General features: G+C 35.0%; 3 protein-coding genes across 6 annotated transcripts; 1 reads left to right on the top strand and 2 right to left on the bottom strand.

Moving 5' to 3' along the window:
* Positions 1–39: 39 nt before the first annotated feature.
* Positions 40–17,344, bottom strand: LOC129794194 (CLIP-associating protein). Of its 4 annotated transcripts, none has more exons than XM_055834847.1 (20): positions 17,219–17,344; positions 15,909–16,493; positions 9,229–9,329; positions 8,897–9,073; positions 8,701–8,825; positions 8,210–8,625; positions 7,250–7,937; positions 6,952–6,999; positions 6,388–6,501; positions 6,128–6,148; positions 5,000–5,246; positions 4,000–4,933; positions 3,819–3,897; positions 3,379–3,468; positions 2,777–3,238; positions 2,553–2,694; positions 2,315–2,489; positions 2,035–2,241; positions 1,666–1,790; positions 40–1,581 (listed from the first exon to the last, which is right to left on the bottom strand). In XM_055834847.1, the coding sequence occupies exons 2-20, from the start codon at positions 16,098–16,100 to the stop codon at positions 1,521–1,523; spliced, it is 4,404 nt and encodes a 1,467-aa protein (XP_055690822.1). In that variant the 5' UTR covers positions 16,101–16,493; positions 17,219–17,344; the 3' UTR covers positions 40–1,520. The 4 variants fall into 4 exon arrangements, with proteins under 4 accessions (XP_055690822.1, XP_055690823.1, XP_055690825.1 ...); XM_055834848.1 differs by lacking the exon at positions 17,219–17,344 and adding an exon at positions 16,678–16,918; XM_055834850.1 differs by lacking the exons at positions 15,909–16,493; positions 17,219–17,344 and adding exons at positions 13,123–13,204; positions 13,894–14,169.
* Positions 17,345–17,537: 193 nt separating this feature from the next.
* LOC129794303 (uncharacterized) lies at positions 17,538–19,325 on the top strand. The gene is made up of 2 exons (XM_055835096.1): positions 17,538–18,248; positions 19,320–19,325. The coding sequence occupies exons 1-2, from the start codon at positions 17,538–17,540 to the stop codon at positions 19,323–19,325; spliced, it is 717 nt and encodes a 238-aa protein (XP_055691071.1).
* Positions 18,686–20,386, bottom strand: LOC129794193 (uncharacterized). The gene is made up of 2 exons (XM_055834846.1): positions 20,045–20,386; positions 18,686–19,977 (listed from the first exon to the last, which is right to left on the bottom strand). The coding sequence occupies exons 1-2, from the start codon at positions 20,121–20,123 to the stop codon at positions 19,562–19,564; spliced, it is 495 nt and encodes a 164-aa protein (XP_055690821.1). The 5' UTR covers positions 20,124–20,386; the 3' UTR covers positions 18,686–19,561.
* Between the last annotated feature and the right edge of the window lie 36 nt (positions 20,387–20,422).

The following is a 20,422-nucleotide window of genomic DNA, read 5'->3' as shown; positions in this document are numbered from 1 at the left end:
CAAATTAAATGGAATCCTTAACAATTTCTACATCCTGTTAAATTGTAGTAAAATTTAATATCAAATTGATTTTTTGACTCATCCGCCTTAAACCCCTCCTCTCACATTTCATCAATATTACAAAAGCATCAACATTTATATTCTTTTTTTTTAATCAATTTTCTTTTACGTAAAATTACAGGAAAAATCTTCAGCAACTAACTAATTTACTTCTCACAATTCTTGTTTTTTTTTCTTTCAAGAAGTTTAATCAATAAAAAAATCTTTCGAATCTTTTTTTTTTGCTTTATATAATGTGCAATTGTATTAAAATATCTTTTCTTTTTTGTTTAACAGTAAGAAGCTTTTTTTTCAATTGTAGAACAGACTAAATATAGGGTATATATAGGTTAAAGAGAAAAAGGAACTTTTAAAAAAGATCTTTCCAGTCAGCCAATTAATATTCCAATTTTCTAATTTTCTTTAAGAGGGATTTGTTTTTTTTTTTAATAAATGAATGAGATAATTTTTTTATTCAAAAGCATAAGGACGTTATTAACTAAACTTCATTACAAACTAAAAGAAAAAAAATATAGTAATGTGACAAAAAAAATTATTAAACATTTTACAAATTCATGTCTTTCATATTGGTAAAAGTTTTAGCATTTTGCTTTTTTTTACACCCTTCTTTGCTTTTCCTTTTCTTCACTAACATACTTTTATACTTAATTACACTTATTTTCATTACAATGTTTATAATTCTCTTTCATGCATTTTATTCTTCTTTTTTTTTTAGCCACAATTACAAGACAATTTTATTCACTTTCAGCCTCACAAAACGCGCACATTTACATTCTTTTGCTCCGTCTCAGTGATTTTCTTTTCTGCATAAATTATCAATTGAAAGATGAAAAATTTAATGGGAAATGTGATATAAAAACTAATTTACTTCCATAAAGCTTTTTTATCTTTTTTCTTTTCTTTTTTTTTTAATTAATAACACCTATTATAAAAACTTTAGGAAAGAAAATATTAAGTCTCTTGTTTATATTTATATTCAATTACTAAAGAAATAAATCAAACTAAAATTCGTATTTTAACCATAAATTGTTATATAAAACATGTCCCTTGGCAATCACTCCTTATCTTCCATTTTTTTTTATTAATCTGCCCTTAAATTCCTACATATTGATGACCTGCATTGAAATTCAACAAAAAATCACTTGGAACTGAGGGAATAATCATAAATTCTGTTCTCCTTTAAATGAGTTTTATTTAAAATTGTTTAAAAATAAAAGTAAAGGGACCCTTAAATCTTTCTTTTTTTTTTTATTTATATGGTTAGACACTCACATTCTCTGCTCTCACGTTCCACGCACAATTAACAGTATAAAAAATTATAATTAATGTCTAATTGAAAATACATGTTTTTTTGTTTTATTATTTCTCACTCATTCATAAATTGTGATAAGTTTTTTGCCTAATCTCCTGACTTTCTGTGCCCATGAACGTCCCTTTTCTAATAATCACTTCGTATTCGATCATGATGATTTCTCCTGACTGTTGTGGCCTTTGAATTTATTTATGTAGACATTGAGGAGTCTGCGCAAAAGGATAAAAATGCATCAAATTCTACTCATTTTTCTCACAAATTTAAGAGAAAAAAAAAATGAAAGAAAAACTTACCTTACTTTACTGCCAGTCAACATACTAAACTTCGGCTTCACCTTCTCCTCTCCCATTACCAAATATAGCTTTACAATACAAAATACAGCCGCTTTCCTCACCATTGATTGATTATCGTCCGTCAACTGTAATAAAATTCAAATAGAATAATTTATGGTGCTATTCACGAATCTCATTTAAAAAAAACATGATCCTGACATTTTTTTTTTCATTCCCACTCACTCCCACTAATATATTTTCCTATCTTTCGTCAGGAAAAAATGTGATTATTTTTTTTATATGAGATTTGTGAATAGCACCATTAATTATTTTTCTTTATAAAATAATATTTTATCTTTACACCTAGACTAGGTTTAATAATCTACTCACCAGTGCAATATTTGGCATAATAACATCCAAATGTTGCTCTGTGAAATTCTCCCCCTGCTTACTCGCCAATTCCGTGAGAATCTTCACGGCACACAGATTAGTTGGGAATTCCCCCGTAGCAATGACAGGATTGAGGATATTTATTGATAAATCAAGTGGTAGAACTGAAGCAATTTTTGGTATACTATGCTCAATGAGTGTCACCACCTATTACCCAAAAAAAAAGACAAATTATTCACAAAAAAGAACTCTATAAAAGAATTCCATTTTTTTGTCTTACCTCTCTATTTGATCTATAGCTGTCAATTATCTTAAGGAGGATCAACTCAAGAAATTGTATCCAACATGGCTTCATTGCTTCACTTCTCACAACTTTGCACAGTGTTTGAATGGCCCTGAGAATTATAACTCCATCCGACGACTGCAGGAGATTCAGCAACATCTTCATAATACCCCTAAAAGAATATTTTATTCATAAATTTTAAATTTAACTAAATAAAAAGACAAAAGAAACTCACTTAAAATGCAATATTGGCAGTTTGCAATTGCCAAAAGCGATGCAAGCGGTCAAATTGCTGAGTATTTGTGAAACTGTCGCTGATGGTGTGTCCAAATTGAGAAGGATTGATGCTTTAACAATATCCACTTCTCTCAGTGTTTCTTTAAAATAGAAATTTGACCAAGAAAAATGATTAATTTTCACAAAATTCTAAATATTATTGTCCAATTAGTATATACTTACTCTCAATAACAACTTCGCCATTCTCATCGAAGGCAATATCAGCTCTCGTGATACTCTTCCCACGACAATCTGTTGTGTCAATCCTCACTGTATTTTCCGGGGTATTTGATTCCGTTGTCGTGGCTGATTGGGTTTTGGAACCATTGCACGAATCCTCCTTTTCGCCCACATTGAAGTGCCCATTGAGCCCATTCGTTGGGGCATTTGATGTTGGGGTGAAATTAAACGTTCCCGGGGATGCTGTTCGCGTCTGTAGGTACTGCTCGGACATTTGAATTGCCTGCACATGATCACCACCACCCATTTGACTGATACCCGAATCTTTGCTATTTGCATCACGATCCAATTTTGATTCAAAACTATAATTTTGAATTTCTGCCGTTGTTTTCCTCAAACTCTTGTACACCTCTTCCGAATTCATTGGATCTGATGCCTCAACTGAAGATTGTCGTGAACGAGGACCTTAAAGGATGAAGAAAGAAAAATAAAACAATTTGAATTTCCAAAAGTTTTCATTCAAAATATTCTCAAAGTATTTTGAATATTGTACAGAGAAGGAAAAAAAAACTAATTGTAAAAAAATGTTTTTTTTTTATACTCACTAGAATTATTTTGCAAACTGTATGCACCACTTGGGCTAAGTTGCGGTTTTGGGCTCGTACACGAAAGTGGAGATGATGGACTATCTGTTCCTAAAAAGAATGCCAAGCATATTTCTCTTCTAGATTTTGTAACTAAATAAGCAGAAATATTAGAACGAAATCTAAATCTAGACTATTAATTTAAAAAAAAAAAAGAAATCTATTCTTATTTTAGGAACTTATTATTCTACTGGTTACGACGATCGTTTGTAGTGGACTGAGAGACTTTCAAACGGCATCTCATCAACTTCTGGCATTACCCGTACAAATTAGTACAAAAGTCTGATCATTTAGCGGTACAGTTCATTATATATTTGGGAATCTATGTCATTGAAATTTTAAAATAATTCAACTCTAATCACAATAAAAAAATGAATAAAAATAAAATTTTCTCTACTTACCTTTTCGTAAATACTGCTGAATAACACTTTTTGCGCTGTCCTGATGCTCCTTTGGTAGGGACTGCACGAGAGTCATCATCTGTAGATTAAAAAACCGATTAAAAAAAATTATCTAAACCTTATTGAGGCAGTTTTAAAAAGAAAAATTAATTAAAAACAAAGAAACAAACAAACATCTTACATTTTGTGTGTTGCAGTTGTAGAGTGCAAAGATACAGTGTCGAGCTTGATTTCTCAACTCCATACTCTTCTTATCCTGCGATGCTTGAACAATTTTGAGAATTGCCATTTCAGCTGGTCTCTGAATTACAAAATGCGACGGTTGGCAGTAAGTCTGAGCGAGTTTTGTGAGAAATTTCAACGTTGACACGCGCGCCTTTGTATTGGGTGTCTGTGCACTATCGACAAGAATACGAAAAACACTCTGCATTTGCAAATCAGCCGGGAAGTACTCATACACCAAATCAAGTGTCTTCCAAATTTTTCCCTGCATTGAACAAAGTAATTCCGTTCCGAGCTTGAGGAATAGTCGCGTAAGGAGGATAAAAAGCCAATCGTGGAGATCACTAGAGTGCGCCAGAATGACCTCATTGAGAGCATCGAGGAAAAGGGAATAAACCTTCGTGTGCGTATCCATAAACATTTTGCGAAAGAGATCAAGGACACACGGCAATTGTTGCTGTGTTAGAATTTTCCCTTCGGCAAGGTACTGCGTAAGACTCACAAGACCATCCTTCCGTTCATTCCAATGCGTCGAAGCGCAGTACTGAATTATGGTTTCAATATCCTCAATTGGTTGTCTGTACCCATCGAGACGCGATCGGGATCCATTCCACGAGTACGTATCCCCACCACGTCGGAAGGTATCGAAACTACGGTCAGAACATACCGATGATGCTTCACTCTCATCCGATTCATCACGCGATGTCTTCCTATTCAGCCTCGTAAAGTCCGCACTAATATCATCTTCGGGCGATAGCGCATCCGCCAATGCATTCTCCTGCTCACGACTCTGCTGTAGAATCTTCTGTGCCATTAGTGGTCGTCCTGGATTTATTGGTGGCCTTCGTGGATTACTTCCATACACATTGCGTTTCATAGCACTCGATTGAGTCCTGAAAATCCCGGCATTATAGAGAATCAAGAGAAAAGGAAATAAAGAGATAGAGAGAATAACAAACCTCGTGGGACTCGTTTCTCGTGAATTGGCCAGAGATCTCGGAATGCCCGAAGCCTTCTTTGGCACTGTTCCCGTTTGACGATATGTCGTATATGTGGAGTAGGGCTCCTTCAGCCTCGACGACGGTGATGTACTCCGTGATGTTGGCTGTGACTGTGACACACCAGCACGCGACGGTTTACGCCCTGATGTTGCGGTCCGATGCTCCGGTGATTGTTGCGACGCTGCCACCACCTTCTTTGCACGCGCTACAAAAAAATATCCAGAAATTCAGCAAATTACAGATCCCTCATTACAACGTGCGCAGATGAAAGAGAAAGCACCTACAGCCATGCACTGATTGAAAAAAATTATCAACGTGGAAAGTTTTTTTTTCACCTCCACATAATTAGTTTCTTTAACAGCTTTGTTAACAAAAGATTATTTTTTAGGGACAATCAGGAAAATTTATATGCTATTTTTTTTGTTAGTTAATACTTAAAAGATTGGTGTTATTCTAGGATAGAGACACCTTTCAAGATCAAGATAAAAATCAAAATCAAGAGCAAGACTGTCGGTATTCTATATTCTTTGCGACGAATTTATCCAAGAAAGTAAAATCAAAATTTGCGTTATCCTAAATTGTCAATTTCTTGATTTCAGCTTCACGTCAAGAAAACTTTAGCGATATCTCTTTCTAACGCATTATTTTTTAGCTGTTTTTTATTGCGCTTTCTCGTTCGCTCTCAGACGACAGTTAAAAGAAATTGGAATTTCACATAAATCCAAGATAAATCTCTATCGTAGAATACAGAATCTTGAAATATTTTTATCCAAGTCTCTTTTGACAATTCATTTTGTAAATCTTAATTTTGACTTTGATTCGTACATATGTCAGAATACTAAAAGTCTTGGAAGTTGTATGAAGAAACAAGATTTTCAGATTATGCTTTGACCGTAAATCTCTATCTCAGAATACCAACTTCTACTTTAAAGTTAGAATATCAAATCTTGTTTTTTTCTTTATTTTGATCTTGATATTTATCTCAGAATACCGCCAGATATCTGTTATATTATAATTTATTTCTATCAGTACATTTTGTTTAGTAAGTTCTAGCAATAAGCAAAAAAAAAATAATCACAAAAATACCTTGTTGCGCCATTTGTCCTTCTGCAAATTGGCGGCAAAATGTGATATATTAAAAATAAAAATAGAAAAATTAAGTGCATCACAGTAAAAAATAAATAAAAATCATTCGATTAATTTACTCACACACGCACACTTTAAATTTAATATTTTTTGTTTATTAGTTTATCACAAAATAAAATGCAATATTTTGGCACAAACATTCCGCAGAATTCTATTTAATTTCTTTTTTCAACTAAAAGAATAAGAAAATATCTACTTACGAAGTGATGCTGTTCCCGATGTTACTTTAAGCCTTGCAAGAGAGGAATATTGAGCTCTTGCCCTTGCCCTCTGAGCAGCTTGAGTATCAACAGCTGAAACACTACGGAAGTTAGCTGCAAATAGATAAATATTCAGATTTTACTTATTTTTTCTTCTTCACGCCCAATTCAAGATTGAATTTACTAAAAAAAAATCCTTTTTAAAAATAAAAATAAACAAAAAATGTGTAAGATTTAGCTCTAATTTCAACCTCTCGGTGGCATCATTTCTCTATGTGCTACAGGAATTCCACTGCGATTTCTATTGTACGTTCGTGGCAATGATGGTACTCTCTGTAATCTTGTTGATGATAAATTTTCCGTGCTTGTACTTGTGGCTTCTTTTTATTTTTGACAAATTTTTTGGGTTTTTTAATTAAAATTGCAAGAAAAAAGATTTGTTACCAAAACACAGCGTTCCAGCAAATTAGCAAGCAATGAGAGAAATTGTTGGGGAATGTTTTTCAGCATTTGCACATATTTCAACAATTTTTTTCTTTTGAAAATTTTGATTTTTTTGTTTACCTGAAGGACTCGCAACTGGACTTCGAAGTCCTGATGTTTGTTTTCGTCCTGAAATAGAGGAATGAGGGACATTTTACAAATAAAAAAAGCAGAAAGCACAATATCTGCACAAACAGGAGGAATATATTTTTTTTTGAATACGCGCTAATAATTTTTGACAACATTGAGGCATTTTTTTTAGAGAGAAAAATTATTCTTAGCAGGAAAGAAGGTAGCAATTTGCCAATAATGATAATGATGCAAAATGGGGATTAATATGGGCTTTTAGGGGGTGTTACATGAAAGTGGTCAGACGTACTTAAAACAGAGCCAGGCATTGAATTTAAACTGCTATTGCTTCCACGTAGACTGGCACTCATCGAACCTGTTCCATTGTTGCCACCACCATCATCCCGTTCCCGATCTACAGCACGCTGCGTGGCTGAATCCAGCTGCTGATACAATTCACCCGCCAATGAGGGGAAATGCCTCTGGAATGCCCAATAGGCACGTCGACTGTACCTCCTTGCATCCACATCGGCATCACTTAGCCCCTTCTTCAGTGCATCCCGCAGTGCTGTTGCATTCTTCTCCAATGTCCTCGTCGCCCACTCCTCATACAGCAAACACATCACCTCACACAGTGTTGCCCGAATATCTTTTGATTTGGACTGCATGAGATTTTGCGTAAGTATTGGAATTAATTTTGGTGCGTGGGTGTACTTGATCACAAATTTGAGCGCAATGGTGCCAGCTGATGATATCACTTTTGCCGAATTCTGTATCAAATTTATCAATTCCTGCAGTATGTAAATGCTGAATTGGTCCAACTTATTCCGCAATGTCTTTGACATGTATGCAAATGTTATACACGCCTCCCTTATCACTTGTGATCGCAATTCTTTCAATATATCCAGGAATGCTATTGACAGATCTTTCAAATACTGCGGGAAAAGTGTTGTCTGTGTCTGTGGCCCCAGCATTAGAAGTGATCGAATGTTCTTTAGCTGTAGAGAAATGATAGAGAAAAGGAAAAAAAAGAAACATAAATAATCCACCCTAAACGCCTTTTGATCTCAAATTAATCAGCACTAATAGGTAAAGTGTTAGCGTGACAGTTGATTGTTGAAATCACTATAATTTAGAGAGTGAGAGCGATTAAGGGTTCGCCCCCCTCCTGACAAATCATTAATGAAAGTGTTAACCTCTGCCCCTTTCCCATTTGTGCATTCAACTTTCAATGAATTTATGCTCAATTTTTGTCATAAAAAATACTCACAGCATCAACTCTCTTCTCCCAATCCATTGTTTTATCTCCAATGAGTTTTATGATGTTCTTCATTTTCTCCTCAAAATCACGCGCACCAAAAATTGTAACTGCCGGTACGGCTTCAAAGCATGCCTCGAAGACTTCCTGCGAGACAGCCCCAACGGCTAAATCTCCTCCACCCGGAACGCCACAGCCGTCCATACCAGCGGGTCTTCGTGGTGGGGCCGATGGAACGCGTTTCACGAGACGCGTGGGTCTTGGCATTGCTGCTGTATCAATGTCATCTGAATTTGTTAGAGCTTGCGATGTATGTGCCGATGGAAGTAGCAGCCCATCGTTGCGAATCTCATCGAATTTACCCTCAAGTATTGCTAATTTTGATATTGGCACATCTTTCTTTTGCAAATCCGCCCGTAATTTGTCACCTTTTTTTATTTTTTTAAATTAATAAAGATTCGTTTTAATCGCTTTTTTATTTTTTTTTATTCCTTTTTACTCACCAACGTGCTTGTAGATCTCTACCAATGTCTGCAGAGCTTCATCTCGCACTGTCACCGTAGGATCACCCAATAGATCAGCAATCGGCTGTATGTAGTTTTTCAGGGACAACGATTGGGTGCCGTATCTATTTTTAAAGAATTTTTTAAAAGTTTTATTCTTTTGCCCTCATTGAACTCTCTCTATTTATTAACTTACTCGTTTAGTGTATTAACTATCGTCTTGAGAAATTCTTCACGAACTTTTGAATTTTTATGCTTGAAGCACGTTGTTAATTTATCCAGCAACTGCTGTGGTGTCAAAACACGACATTCAACCAATTTTTGCAGTACAAGTTGTGCCTTTTCTCTCACTGTATCTTTATTGTCTCCCAATCTGGCAGAGAGAGAATATAAGAAGAAGAGAAAAAATGTTATAAATTCAATCAATGCACATTTTAAACAAATTCTTTAACAAAAAAAAACTGAACAGAGAGAGAACCTTCAACCTGCCCACATTAATTTGAGATAAATTTTAATTCAATCACTCACCTATCTACCACATTCTGCAGTACAGTCGGTGTGTATGCATTGAAGTCTTGTCCTAAGCGTCCAATTAATTCACTAAGTGCTTCAAGTGCACGCTGCGAAATCTGGAAAAATTTATTAAATTAATTTTATTTTACTGGATTATTATGATTTCTCCTGATATTTAAAGTAGGTAATAAAAATTCAGAAAGTATAATTAGAACTTTAAGGAGAATTTTCGCCCATTTGTTTTCTCTCTCTTCGTGTCTTTGAAGAAAAATTAAAATTAAGGCAAAAACTTGTTGACATTTTTGGCTATATCCACTCCAATATACTCCTCCGTGTAATACATTAATTTACAAGAAACCAATACGTGTGTAGAAGATACATCCAAGATTGGGGTTTAAGATCAAATTTCAACAAGAATCTTTACTTAAATTTTACATCATCCATTAAAAAATCCTTCTACATTTAAATAAATAAAATAAAATAATAGTTAGAACATTCTCAGAGAACATTTAAACCTTTTCTCTCCATTAAACATACCCGCTGCTAATCAAATACAAATCTAATTCTAAATTATTCACACAAAACTCTGGAGAAAAAAATAAAAGAAGAATTATGATTAAAGGAAAAGAAAACTTCTCATACTCTGTCCAATTTATTTTTTTCTGTTCTTTCAATCAAAAAATTTTATTTTTGGTACACCGGAACATCACATTAACTGCTTGTGTGTATTTTTAGACAAGCCATACACACATAAATACGCGATGCCTTCGAACCGAAAAACAAGAAGAAAAAAGAAGAATGGATTGAAAAAGAAAAACATTACACGTAATCAAATTTTGCCGCATAACTCTTCCACACACAACACAACATGCGTTCGTTGGCTTTCGTGACATACTCCCCACACCCCTATTTTCATGCAAAAAAAATTGATTTCTCAAATCAATTTCAAGAGAATCCCATCGATCGTCACTGAGGCCATACCGCCACCATTTAAGCGTTCCAATTCAGTGAAGAGAGTCACTAAAAGGAAATGAGAAGCAATATTATGTGCTTCTGCTGAGATTTGGGGTTAAGACGTTGTGAATGATAAAATCATATGCTCAAATATTATTCTTTCATGGTAAAGAAGACACACCACATCATTTTTTTGCGAGTTGCTCTTTAATTCCGGTTCGGAGCTTCGTATAATGTTTTACAAATTTTCCATGATTAGATAGGAAAATGTTCTCTAAAAGAACGTTTTAACCTTTTTTTTAACAATTTCTTTAAAATAAATTCTAATAGAATCTTTTTCAGAATTTTCAATTCTTCTCTCATTTATGTATCAATGTCCCAATTTTCGCAGTTATTTGCTTCAACTTATTATTATTTATTATTATTGAAGATACGGACGGATGACTTTTAAGCAAGTCATTAAACTTTTTTTCTTTTTGGATTAATAGAGAGAAGACAAAACCAATAATTTTTCAACCCAAAAAAATCCATCTCACAGCTAAAACAATCACAGACAATATTCTTTTAACATCCATCATTGCTGCCGGAGAAAATTAATACACTAAATTACCAACAACAATAAAAAACTATTTAAAAAAATCTTCTATAGCAATTTATTGTTTAATTTGTTAAAACTATTTTTAGTATAATAATAATAAATTGCCCCCGAAAAAAAAACAAATTTTCATTTAATTTAAATTGTGAGAATTTTTGCTTCATCCATTTGTGTGGCATTTCAGACATTTATGTAGGTACTTTCCATTCTCACTTCTTTTTTTTCTTCCTCTAGCTCTTGACTTTGACTTTTTTCCACGTTGATTTTTTCCCATCAAATTGAAGAAAAGAAAAAAAAATGTGAACAAGTCACTCTGAGAAAAAAACCGCAAAATTATCCACAACAATGACCTTTTTTCTTGCATAATTCTCCGCACAAGCTTCTCAGAGAGTTTTAAAAGAAGAAATTCAACCTCTGTGCCATCCACTTTGTGACACATATTTTTTTTTATTCTTTTATGTTTTATGTAATTGTGTGGCAATATATCCTATAAATTCTGTAATGTTAGTTTTACAAAATAAATTCGTGAGAATCCTATGAATGACCGTCAAAATTTTTCTAACTATTTGGTAATTTTTCTTCTTCATTCTATTCACTGTACAATTTAACCTTGCACTCAGACTCCATCCAGAAGAGGACATTGTAGCCAATAAGAACGTCTTCCCAAATTAATCAACCAATTAGAATTTGGCTCACAAACATGAATTCTTCTTCTTCTTACTTTACATTTCAAGAGCGAGTTTTTCGTCTTAGGTTGATTTGTATTAAGGACAGCCAATATCTATAAGAATTACTCTCAAAATAACCAATAAATGACATTTTTACAAAGGACTTCAATAGCACAAATAGCCTCTTTCTCTTTCTTTTAATATGATTTTTTTTTTATATTTTTCCTCAAAACTCAAAAATAACAATTTTGCCAACCACTCTCATTTCGCATTCAACTTTCTTCACCATCTCTTTGAGTAGGTCTCAAAAAAAAAACATACCGACTGCGAAGAGATGTGCCTTTCAACGTGAAATTCAATTACACGTTTCACGATTTTGTGTTGAAAATCAAACGACTTGCGCACAAGAAAACCAAAAAGTGTGACTCATCGTCATCACTACATCTTATAACTGCATCAGCGGAATATTATTTATTATTATTTTTCTTTTAGTACCTATATTGTGTGTGGAACCCGGTAAGAGTTCCCCCCCCCCCCTCCATCATAAGCATTACATCTGTTGTAATTCATAACAGTATCCAACAAATTGGTGATTTGCATAGGAAAAGAACTCAAGAAAGCACCGCGTAGATGGAAATTATCCAATAAACCAATTAAGCAATTAAATGAAATTGAAGAATATAAAAAAATGAATTTAGAGACGGTAGTTTGTTGCTCCATCGGAAACAATTCAGAGAATTTTCTTCTTCTTTTCTGTATGACTCCTAATTTATAAATTGAGAGAAAAAGAGCCAAATAAAATGAAAAGGCCATCGTATTTTTGTCAGATGATGGACTACAACAGCTTTTTTTTGCACAAAAAATATGAGGTGTCGCGAAATAACCTTGATGCTTGGACATTATGTAAAAAGCAAACATTAAAAAAAGTATGTGCTCGGACTGTTTGCTTTATATCTAAATTATCATCAATTTGTCTTATTGTATGATAAATGACATCAGTGTTAATTTTCACCTTCTTTTCCTTCACACACACACATATGGGTAAAAGAAAAATAAACCACCTCTCTTGTTAGTCAAAATATATCCAACAAATGGCGAGATAAATCTTTTTACTTGCAGAGGAATTCACAGCCCGCACCGTAGAGACGCGAATCGAAGACTAAATGAAAATTTTTGTGCAATAAATAAATTGTTGAGTCTCACCAAAATCACTATTCTCATTTTTTTTCTTCATACCATCATCCCACAAACTTTATGAGCCAATAACAAAATGTTGACAATCGAATAAGCAAAGCTTATGAGAAGTGAGAGAGTTAAATAAAAAAAAAGAAACACAACAATATAATGACTCTCTGATACAAATACAGAGAGAGAAATCTTCCCACGTGAATCTTCTATAAAAGTCACTTGAAATTAATTTCAAACCATTTTTTTTTCATCTTCATCCATTGCTGGGTCATATTTTTCCAGAGCAGTTCAGGAGGGAGGGATTTATGAGATGAAATATGGTTAAATATGAGAAGATCCCCTCAGTGTTCTGAGAATACTTTTAAATCACTTAAAATGCGATTAGATGTTTTATTAAAAAACTGATAAAATGATGAAAAAAAACTAAACTGAAGTGAATTCGAACCGGGTTATTTTAGAATGTGAACCAAATGCTCTAACGATTACACCACACGTTACCCTTACCTTAAGAAAGTTGATATAGTTTAATTTTTAAAAGATTCACCATAAAATTTATTCTTCTCGATTTTAAAAGAAAAGTTTAATTCTGAAATAAATAAAAAAAAATGAAAGAATTTTATTAAATATTTTCTTCTGTGTATTTTGCGACTTTTTGTTTCTCTCAGTGTATAGAGAATAATGTGAGATCTCAAAATAAACTTTCAATGGCAAAATTTGTCTACGAGCACCACCACTTTTCTCTCTCTCTTTTAAAGTGAAAAAAAATCATGCAGTGTAGAGAGGACGATTACTGATTAGATAATTGAATATTGTTAATTATTTACTCTGATTTATATTTTATTTATAGCAAAGTGAAATGTCTTGAGCATCACCATTTCACTTTATTATATACACACCGCATAATATTATCCACATTATAATTTAAATCCCCACAAATACAAACATTAGTTATTCCATCTTTGGCTTTTCTACCACCTCTCTCTTACTCTCAGTGAAGCCAACAAATTAACACGATTTGCCCAAAAGTAGATCACAAATCTTCTCCCTTCTTTGGGCAAGAAGGAAATTCCACGTTAATGGTGGAAAAATGACAACCTACCATCGATGGATTAGACTACAACCATAAAAGTTTTGTTTTCTTGCTCTTTTGATTATGAGATTACATCGTTGTATGTAGGTTTTAAGAAAAGACAAGCATAATATTGGAATTTAGGAAAATGAAACGTAAAGAAGAATTTAGTATGTTTAGGCCTCACACTGTTTACGTTGCTATACCTTTCGTCTTGTCTCTCTGTTGAATTGCAATCAAATTATAAAATGATATTTCACGAGTGATTTAACATTTTAATGCCATCATTTATCGTCAACGTCAATAAATCATTTTCAATTGAAATATTTCATTCACATTGACTCTATTGAACCTTGAAGATACGACTAAACAAAACAAAAATCTTCTCACAAAAGAAGTATTCTTGTAAATATTTTTAAAATATAATTTTTCATTCTTCCATTTCTTATTAATTTAATGCAACAATTTTTCGTCATATCTCAGGGATAATTTTCCCCATTTCACTTTATTCTCTCTCTCTATTTTTTTTCATTTTTAGTTCGTGTTACTGAACCATTAAATGTCACAAAAAGGGAGAAGTTTTCACGTCAAACACCCTCTGGGAAATATTTTGTTGCTCTTCATGCCACGAAGTAAAAAAAAATGAGACACACAATTTGCCAAAGAAGCTTTCTTTTCTCCACAAATCGATATTAAAAAAAATGAAATTAGAAATTCTTAAAAAAAAAACTTTAACACACAAAATAAACCAACCACCACCACAGGAGACTTTAACGAAAGGCAAAAGATCACGAGCATCTAAAACCAAAGTCAAGAGAGAAAAAGAATTGATGCCAATAATTTTAAAGCTAAAGCAAATTGGCACAAATCCAGATTACACACGCAAAGGTAAGTGAAAATTCACTAAAAAGACAAATTTAAACTGAAAATAGGATTATATACAAAGGGGGGAAAATGAAAGAGTTTCCCTTCGTCAGTGCGACTGCATGTTGCACTCCAGAGAAAATATTTTTGTTGAAGACATTCCATTCTATAAGGAATCTTCCTTTCATTTCTATCACTTTGCAGTTATTTGTTCATCATCTCTTCTTCACATTAAAAAGAACATTTTTAGACTGCACGTAACATTAAAATTTGAACGAAAAAAAAAGCGTCAAGCTGGAGATTTTACGGGACTCTGTTAATTTTCATTGCTATATACACACCGGCACATTAATAGCACTTCATCAAATTTCAGAGAGGCATTCACTTGAGGTCTTGATTTTTTTTCTTAGCTTATGTACAAAGTTATTTCACGTGCTTGACGATGGATTTACTCTTTTTATCATTTTAAAAGATGAGCAAAAAATATAATGACGTAGCCCTATTGAGGTTTTTGTTACTTAAATGCATGAAACATGCACGCTAATGTTTCACAGATAAGTTTACTTTAAAAAACAGGCAATAAACACAAAGTGACGTCATTGATTAGATTTTTTGGCAAATTTTGTACTGCTTTTTCTCAGCTAATCTAAATGGTAAATAGAATATCTATTTAGTGATTTCATCATTGAATGAGAACATACAGACACGTATAAACTCCTTTTTTAGATTTTTTCTAGTCTATTAAAAACCATGTAAATTAGATACATATCAAAATTTTGCCGAAAGAAAATTACCATTTATGCAAACATCCCCCTCGTTGTAATTAATTTAATAATGGCATTGAAATTTGCAACTTTGTTGCTTGTCCGTCTCTCTCTCTGCAAACAACACGCATTCTTCAACCAAGAATTATTTTCATTGAAACTTTTCTCCAACACCTAAATATAGATTGCATTGCACAGTGCCTGCCTCAAGTGCCACACCACAGGATTCTACCTCGAATATTGTTTGTCCGTGATTCGCAAAATCAACAGTGTCAACATACATTCTGCATTGCCATTGATTTTCCTTTTCGGCACTTAAAATCAGGACATTCCTTTTGCCAAGAAAATTCTCTGCTTTGTCGAGGGTTACAAATTGGGTATGAGCGAGAAGTTTTCATTGTGAATTAAAAATTAAAATAATAATACAAAAAAAGTCATGCTTCGGTGACATCATCCATACAGAAGCCGCGCGCGTATGCAAATTATCAATTAATATTTGAATGGAGGAAGAGTACGTGAAAAAAATGGGCGTGAGGGAGCAAATGGGGGATTTATCTGCAAGTAATTACACAGAGAGAGAGAGAGAGACTCACTTTGAAGTGACTTCCTGTGAGCCAAGGCTGAAGCCCGTCGATTAGCATCCCCAGATCAGTGCAGGTGATGTCATTTTCACTGTCACTGAGAAAATTGACAAGATCCTCAGCTAGGAGAGCTCTAACTCTCATGTCAGCCTTCCCCATGAGAGCTATGTACCCATCGAGGTCCGTGGGGCGATTGTAAGCCATCTTTCCCGATGCTTCTTCTTTCCAGGGATTCTAGTGTTGAGGGGAGAGGGGCGTGATGTTCTCCTCACTTTTGTGGGGTCTCTGGTGTATGTGTTGTTTGTGTGTGAAGTCCTTGGATGGTCACAATACTAATCACTTGAATTTTTAGCGCATTTTTTCAAAACAATTTCATCATTTTATCATCATAATCCCTGCTATATGTGGCACAAACACACGAAATCCCCGTTGGATTGTCAAAAAAGAATTTCTTAACACTTTTCTCTATTTTTCCGACACTTTTAGTGCACTGTTTTTCTTTTTCACTTTATGTAATCCACCACACATGGGCCCTTTCCCGGATGTGAAGAACAGCAGTGAATCCTGAGGGTTTTGCTGTCGCTCTCTCTTGATAAACTGGAAGAAGAGAGGATGAGAAAATGTTAATTAATTTGCAAAACATTCAACTCAAGGTAAAATTCATTTTATTATCAGTAGTAGAATGACGTAATGCGATTGATAGTGAAATCTTGTGTTTTCGCACCACAGAGATTCTCTTCCAAAGCCCATAGAGGAAAACAAGACACTCTGCCCGCGTTACCTTTCCGGGAAGCCCTCCTCCGGGAGCAACTTTCTCAAGCAAAATTCCCGCAAATTGTACTAAATGTCAGCAAATTCCACTAGACTCCATGGGAATTTCCCACAAAACCCCCCTCTTTTAGCACTATTTGTATCCTCTGCACAAACTTCCTGCACTTTTTGCCAGCCCGAATTCACCTGGATGACATTTTTTTGCGAAATAGAAAACATTTTTTATTGCAAAAAATGGATGATTTTTTTTCCTTCAACTAACGGAGTTTTTGGGTATTTTTTCGGGGCTTGCCCCCACGATCGCACCTCAGTGGATTTGCAAAAAATGCCCCTCCCGATTTTATTTGCCAAAATTGCACAATTTCTGCATCATCTTCGGTGGAAAAAAGCAACTTTCACGGAGAGAAGTTTTGTGTGAATTTTTTTTCGCAAGATGTCAACCATATTGGTCATTTTGGGTCCTTTTTTTCGGGCTTGTTCTCACTCACTGTGCGGTGGAATTGATCTCCCCCAGTGAATTAACACTCTCTCCCGCATCCCCGGGTACTCACCTGATGGTTACTTGATAAAAATACGCCCGGGGCGGTGAATTATCACGGAAAATCCAATTTTTGGACACAGAAAACTCGGGCCAAAACACATTACGCCGAATATTTTTGCCCGCGACTTCAGTGAAACATTACACACAAGAAACACTTTGTGTTTCATGAAAAATCTCTTTGGGATAATTTTAAATTTTTCGGATAAGATTCAACGCTTTTGGGATTGAACGCCCGAAATATTTGAGGTTATGTAAAGTCACGCGCAAGACGGACGCATCGTAAAAAATCAAGTGTTTTTTGTGAAATTCCTTTAAAATCCGTATCAACAATGGCCAAAAACGCTGCAACAGAACCCGTTTTGTATGGCAAGAAACCTGATGTACTCTTTATCTTCCCGGAAGACGGCGGAAAGAAAATCTTTGCAGAGAAACTGAGGTTGGCGCAAGTAAGCGAGGTCTTCAAGAAGCAATTTTCCGGAAGCTTCGATTGCAAGGAGGACATTCTTATAAAGGATATATCATTCGAGATATTCGAGATCATCTTGGACTATATTCACGACGTCGATGACGAAGATGCAGAAGACGGGGAAGATGCAGGCGATAACAATGATGCAGCGGAAGACAATGAGATTGAGATAAGTGAATATAATTTCCTGGAGATCCTCTACATGGCATCAAAATACTTCATCTTTCCGGTGATTGAGAAAGTCATCGAGTTTGTCTGCCCATACATCACAGCAGATAATCTGTTGTATTACTATGAGGCTCTGAGTAATTATCAGATCAAGAAATTGAATGACAAGTTCCAGGACATTTTTGAGCATCATCCAATTAAGATTATTGATGGACTCAATGGATCCGAAGTCCATATGGGGATACTAAAGCAAATTCTGGAGTCCTCGTGCCTCAAAATTGATACAGAATACAATCTCTACGCTGCTGTAGCTACAATGATGAAGAGAGTCTCAAAGGACGCTGTTGACGTTGCAGATGAAATGAGGAAGAAAATGGGAAATTTGATTTATTTAATTCGATTTCCGGTAATGTCCGTGAATGAGATGATTCTGTGTGGAGAGGCGCCATCGCTCTTGACTCATAAACAATTCGTGGAGCTTCTTTTTTGGATCAAATCTGGAAGATACAGCGAGTCTGTTCAGTTTTTCTCTACGAAGAAGAGATATTTTCTTCAGAAACCCCTTGAATGCTCGAATTGTAAGACTGTGCTTCAAGGATATTGCCGTCAATGTAAGAAGACTTACACAATTTCTTAATTTCTGTTACAAAAAATACTTGAAATGTTTATTTTCTCTCTGAATAAAAACTGAAGTTCAATCTGATCTTTAAATTAATTACTTCTCCTGCAATTTCAAGACATTACTCTAGAGGATATGTCTGTTTATCACTCCGGTTTCCAGTTCCATTTATCAACAAATTGACCTTAGATTCCTTGTGCTGAACAAAATAAAGAACACGGAGATTTTTTTGTGGTATCACAGAATATATTTACAAATATCAGTCAGGAAATAAAATACAAAAAATATTTTTTCATAAAATTCACAGGATTGTGTGTTCCGACCGAAATGTCTCTCAAAGTTCTGGGTAAAATGCATGAATTTGCTTTTTTTCATAAAAGAAAATGTAATAAATCTTTGGCGCCAACGAGGATATTGTTGTGTTTTATCTCTTTGCAAAAAGATAAGGAATACTGTCTTCCAGATTACACAAGCCTCGTAATTTTTAACTGAGAGAGGAAAAAATAGCCCAAAAGGCTTTTTTTTTCCTTGGTAAAATAAATCCACCGCACTGGGGGGAAGGAGGAGAGAATATGATTAATTTACAACTTTGGAATTTCCATTGATATTGGGGGATATGTGTGCTGCTTAAGGGGGGTGGGTGTTCCCATACGTTTTTCTTTAATTATTACAACATCTCTGTAGTTTTTTGTGTGATATGTGGGCAGCTTGATATTGAATACATTACACAATTATTTGCAGGAGGATTAACATGATACTGCGGGGGGATGTGTGGGAGAGGGATGTTTTATCTTGCATGTTTGATTTGATTTGAATTGGATACACTTAAGATTTACCTATTATTTTTTTTCTTTTTAGCTTTAGCTTTAACGTTGATCTCTCTTATCGCTATTGTAAAGAGAAAGAGTAAATAGAGAGGGAGGGGGGGGATCGATTGTGGTGCCGGAAGAGCGCCTCCACCAAAACCGTCTTTATCGATGGCACACAGCAATAATCTTTTTTTTACCTTCTAATAGACATTATGAAGTCGAGAGGAGATGAGAAAAAGTAGTAGGTAAGAGGGAGGCCACCCCGGGCAAATGGTGATGGGGGTGGGTGGATTAAATGAGGGGCGGATCATCGAAATCCGTCCCCATCATAACATCCTGATACGATGGCCTGTGTCGCACAAAGAAGCGCGACATCACAGCCTCACGGATCCGCTGGGCCACACGGTACCGCACCGTCCCGTAGACGACCCCCACGATGATGAGGACCACAAAGATGGGTATTAAAATGCCCCCGACAATGTGATGCGTACTCGGGGGGCGGTGCAGGAGAACCTGAACCGCGTCCATCTCTGCCTCGTCCCCGTGCCATTGAACGCAGTAGTCGGCATCACTCTCGTACATGGCATTGAAGTGGTAATTGTCTGCGTACGAGCACTCGCAGATGCCGCGGAAGGAGTTCATAAACTTCTGTAAACATCGCGAATTAATGGGACAATTGTCCAAGCTATTTGTCGAGCAATTTTTCACTGTGTGTGGAAGAAAATCACCAAATTAGCCCAATGAAATGCGCAATTGCATGCCCCGTGTACTCACCTGTCTGATAACAATAAACGTAAATTGTCACGAATGAGAGATACAATAATATTCCGAGAAAACTAACAACAAAATTCATTTTCTAAAAAAAATCTTCAAGATTGCGTCCATAAAAACTCGCCGTTTGCACCAGCAGATGTCGTATGATTCCACAATGACAGTTGCAACATTCGCGCAAGCAGCCACCCATGAATAATCGATACTAATCAACTAATAATCGATACTATCAAAAACTATCGCTGGAGTTTAGTTTTTTGCAATTTTCCCGCATTTTCCGAGCGCTTATCCCGTCTGGGTGTGGTTTTTGGGGCGTAGGAAGCGCCCCCGCGTCGTTTGGCATAAAAAACGCGGAAAATTCAAATTTATTTTATTTTTAGA

Source organism: Lutzomyia longipalpis, chromosome 3, assembly GCF_024334085.1.
Source record: "Lutzomyia longipalpis isolate SR_M1_2022 chromosome 3, ASM2433408v1".
NCBI lineage: Eukaryota > Metazoa > Arthropoda > Insecta > Diptera > Psychodidae > Lutzomyia > Lutzomyia longipalpis.
This window is presented reverse-complemented; position numbering and strand designations above follow the sequence as displayed.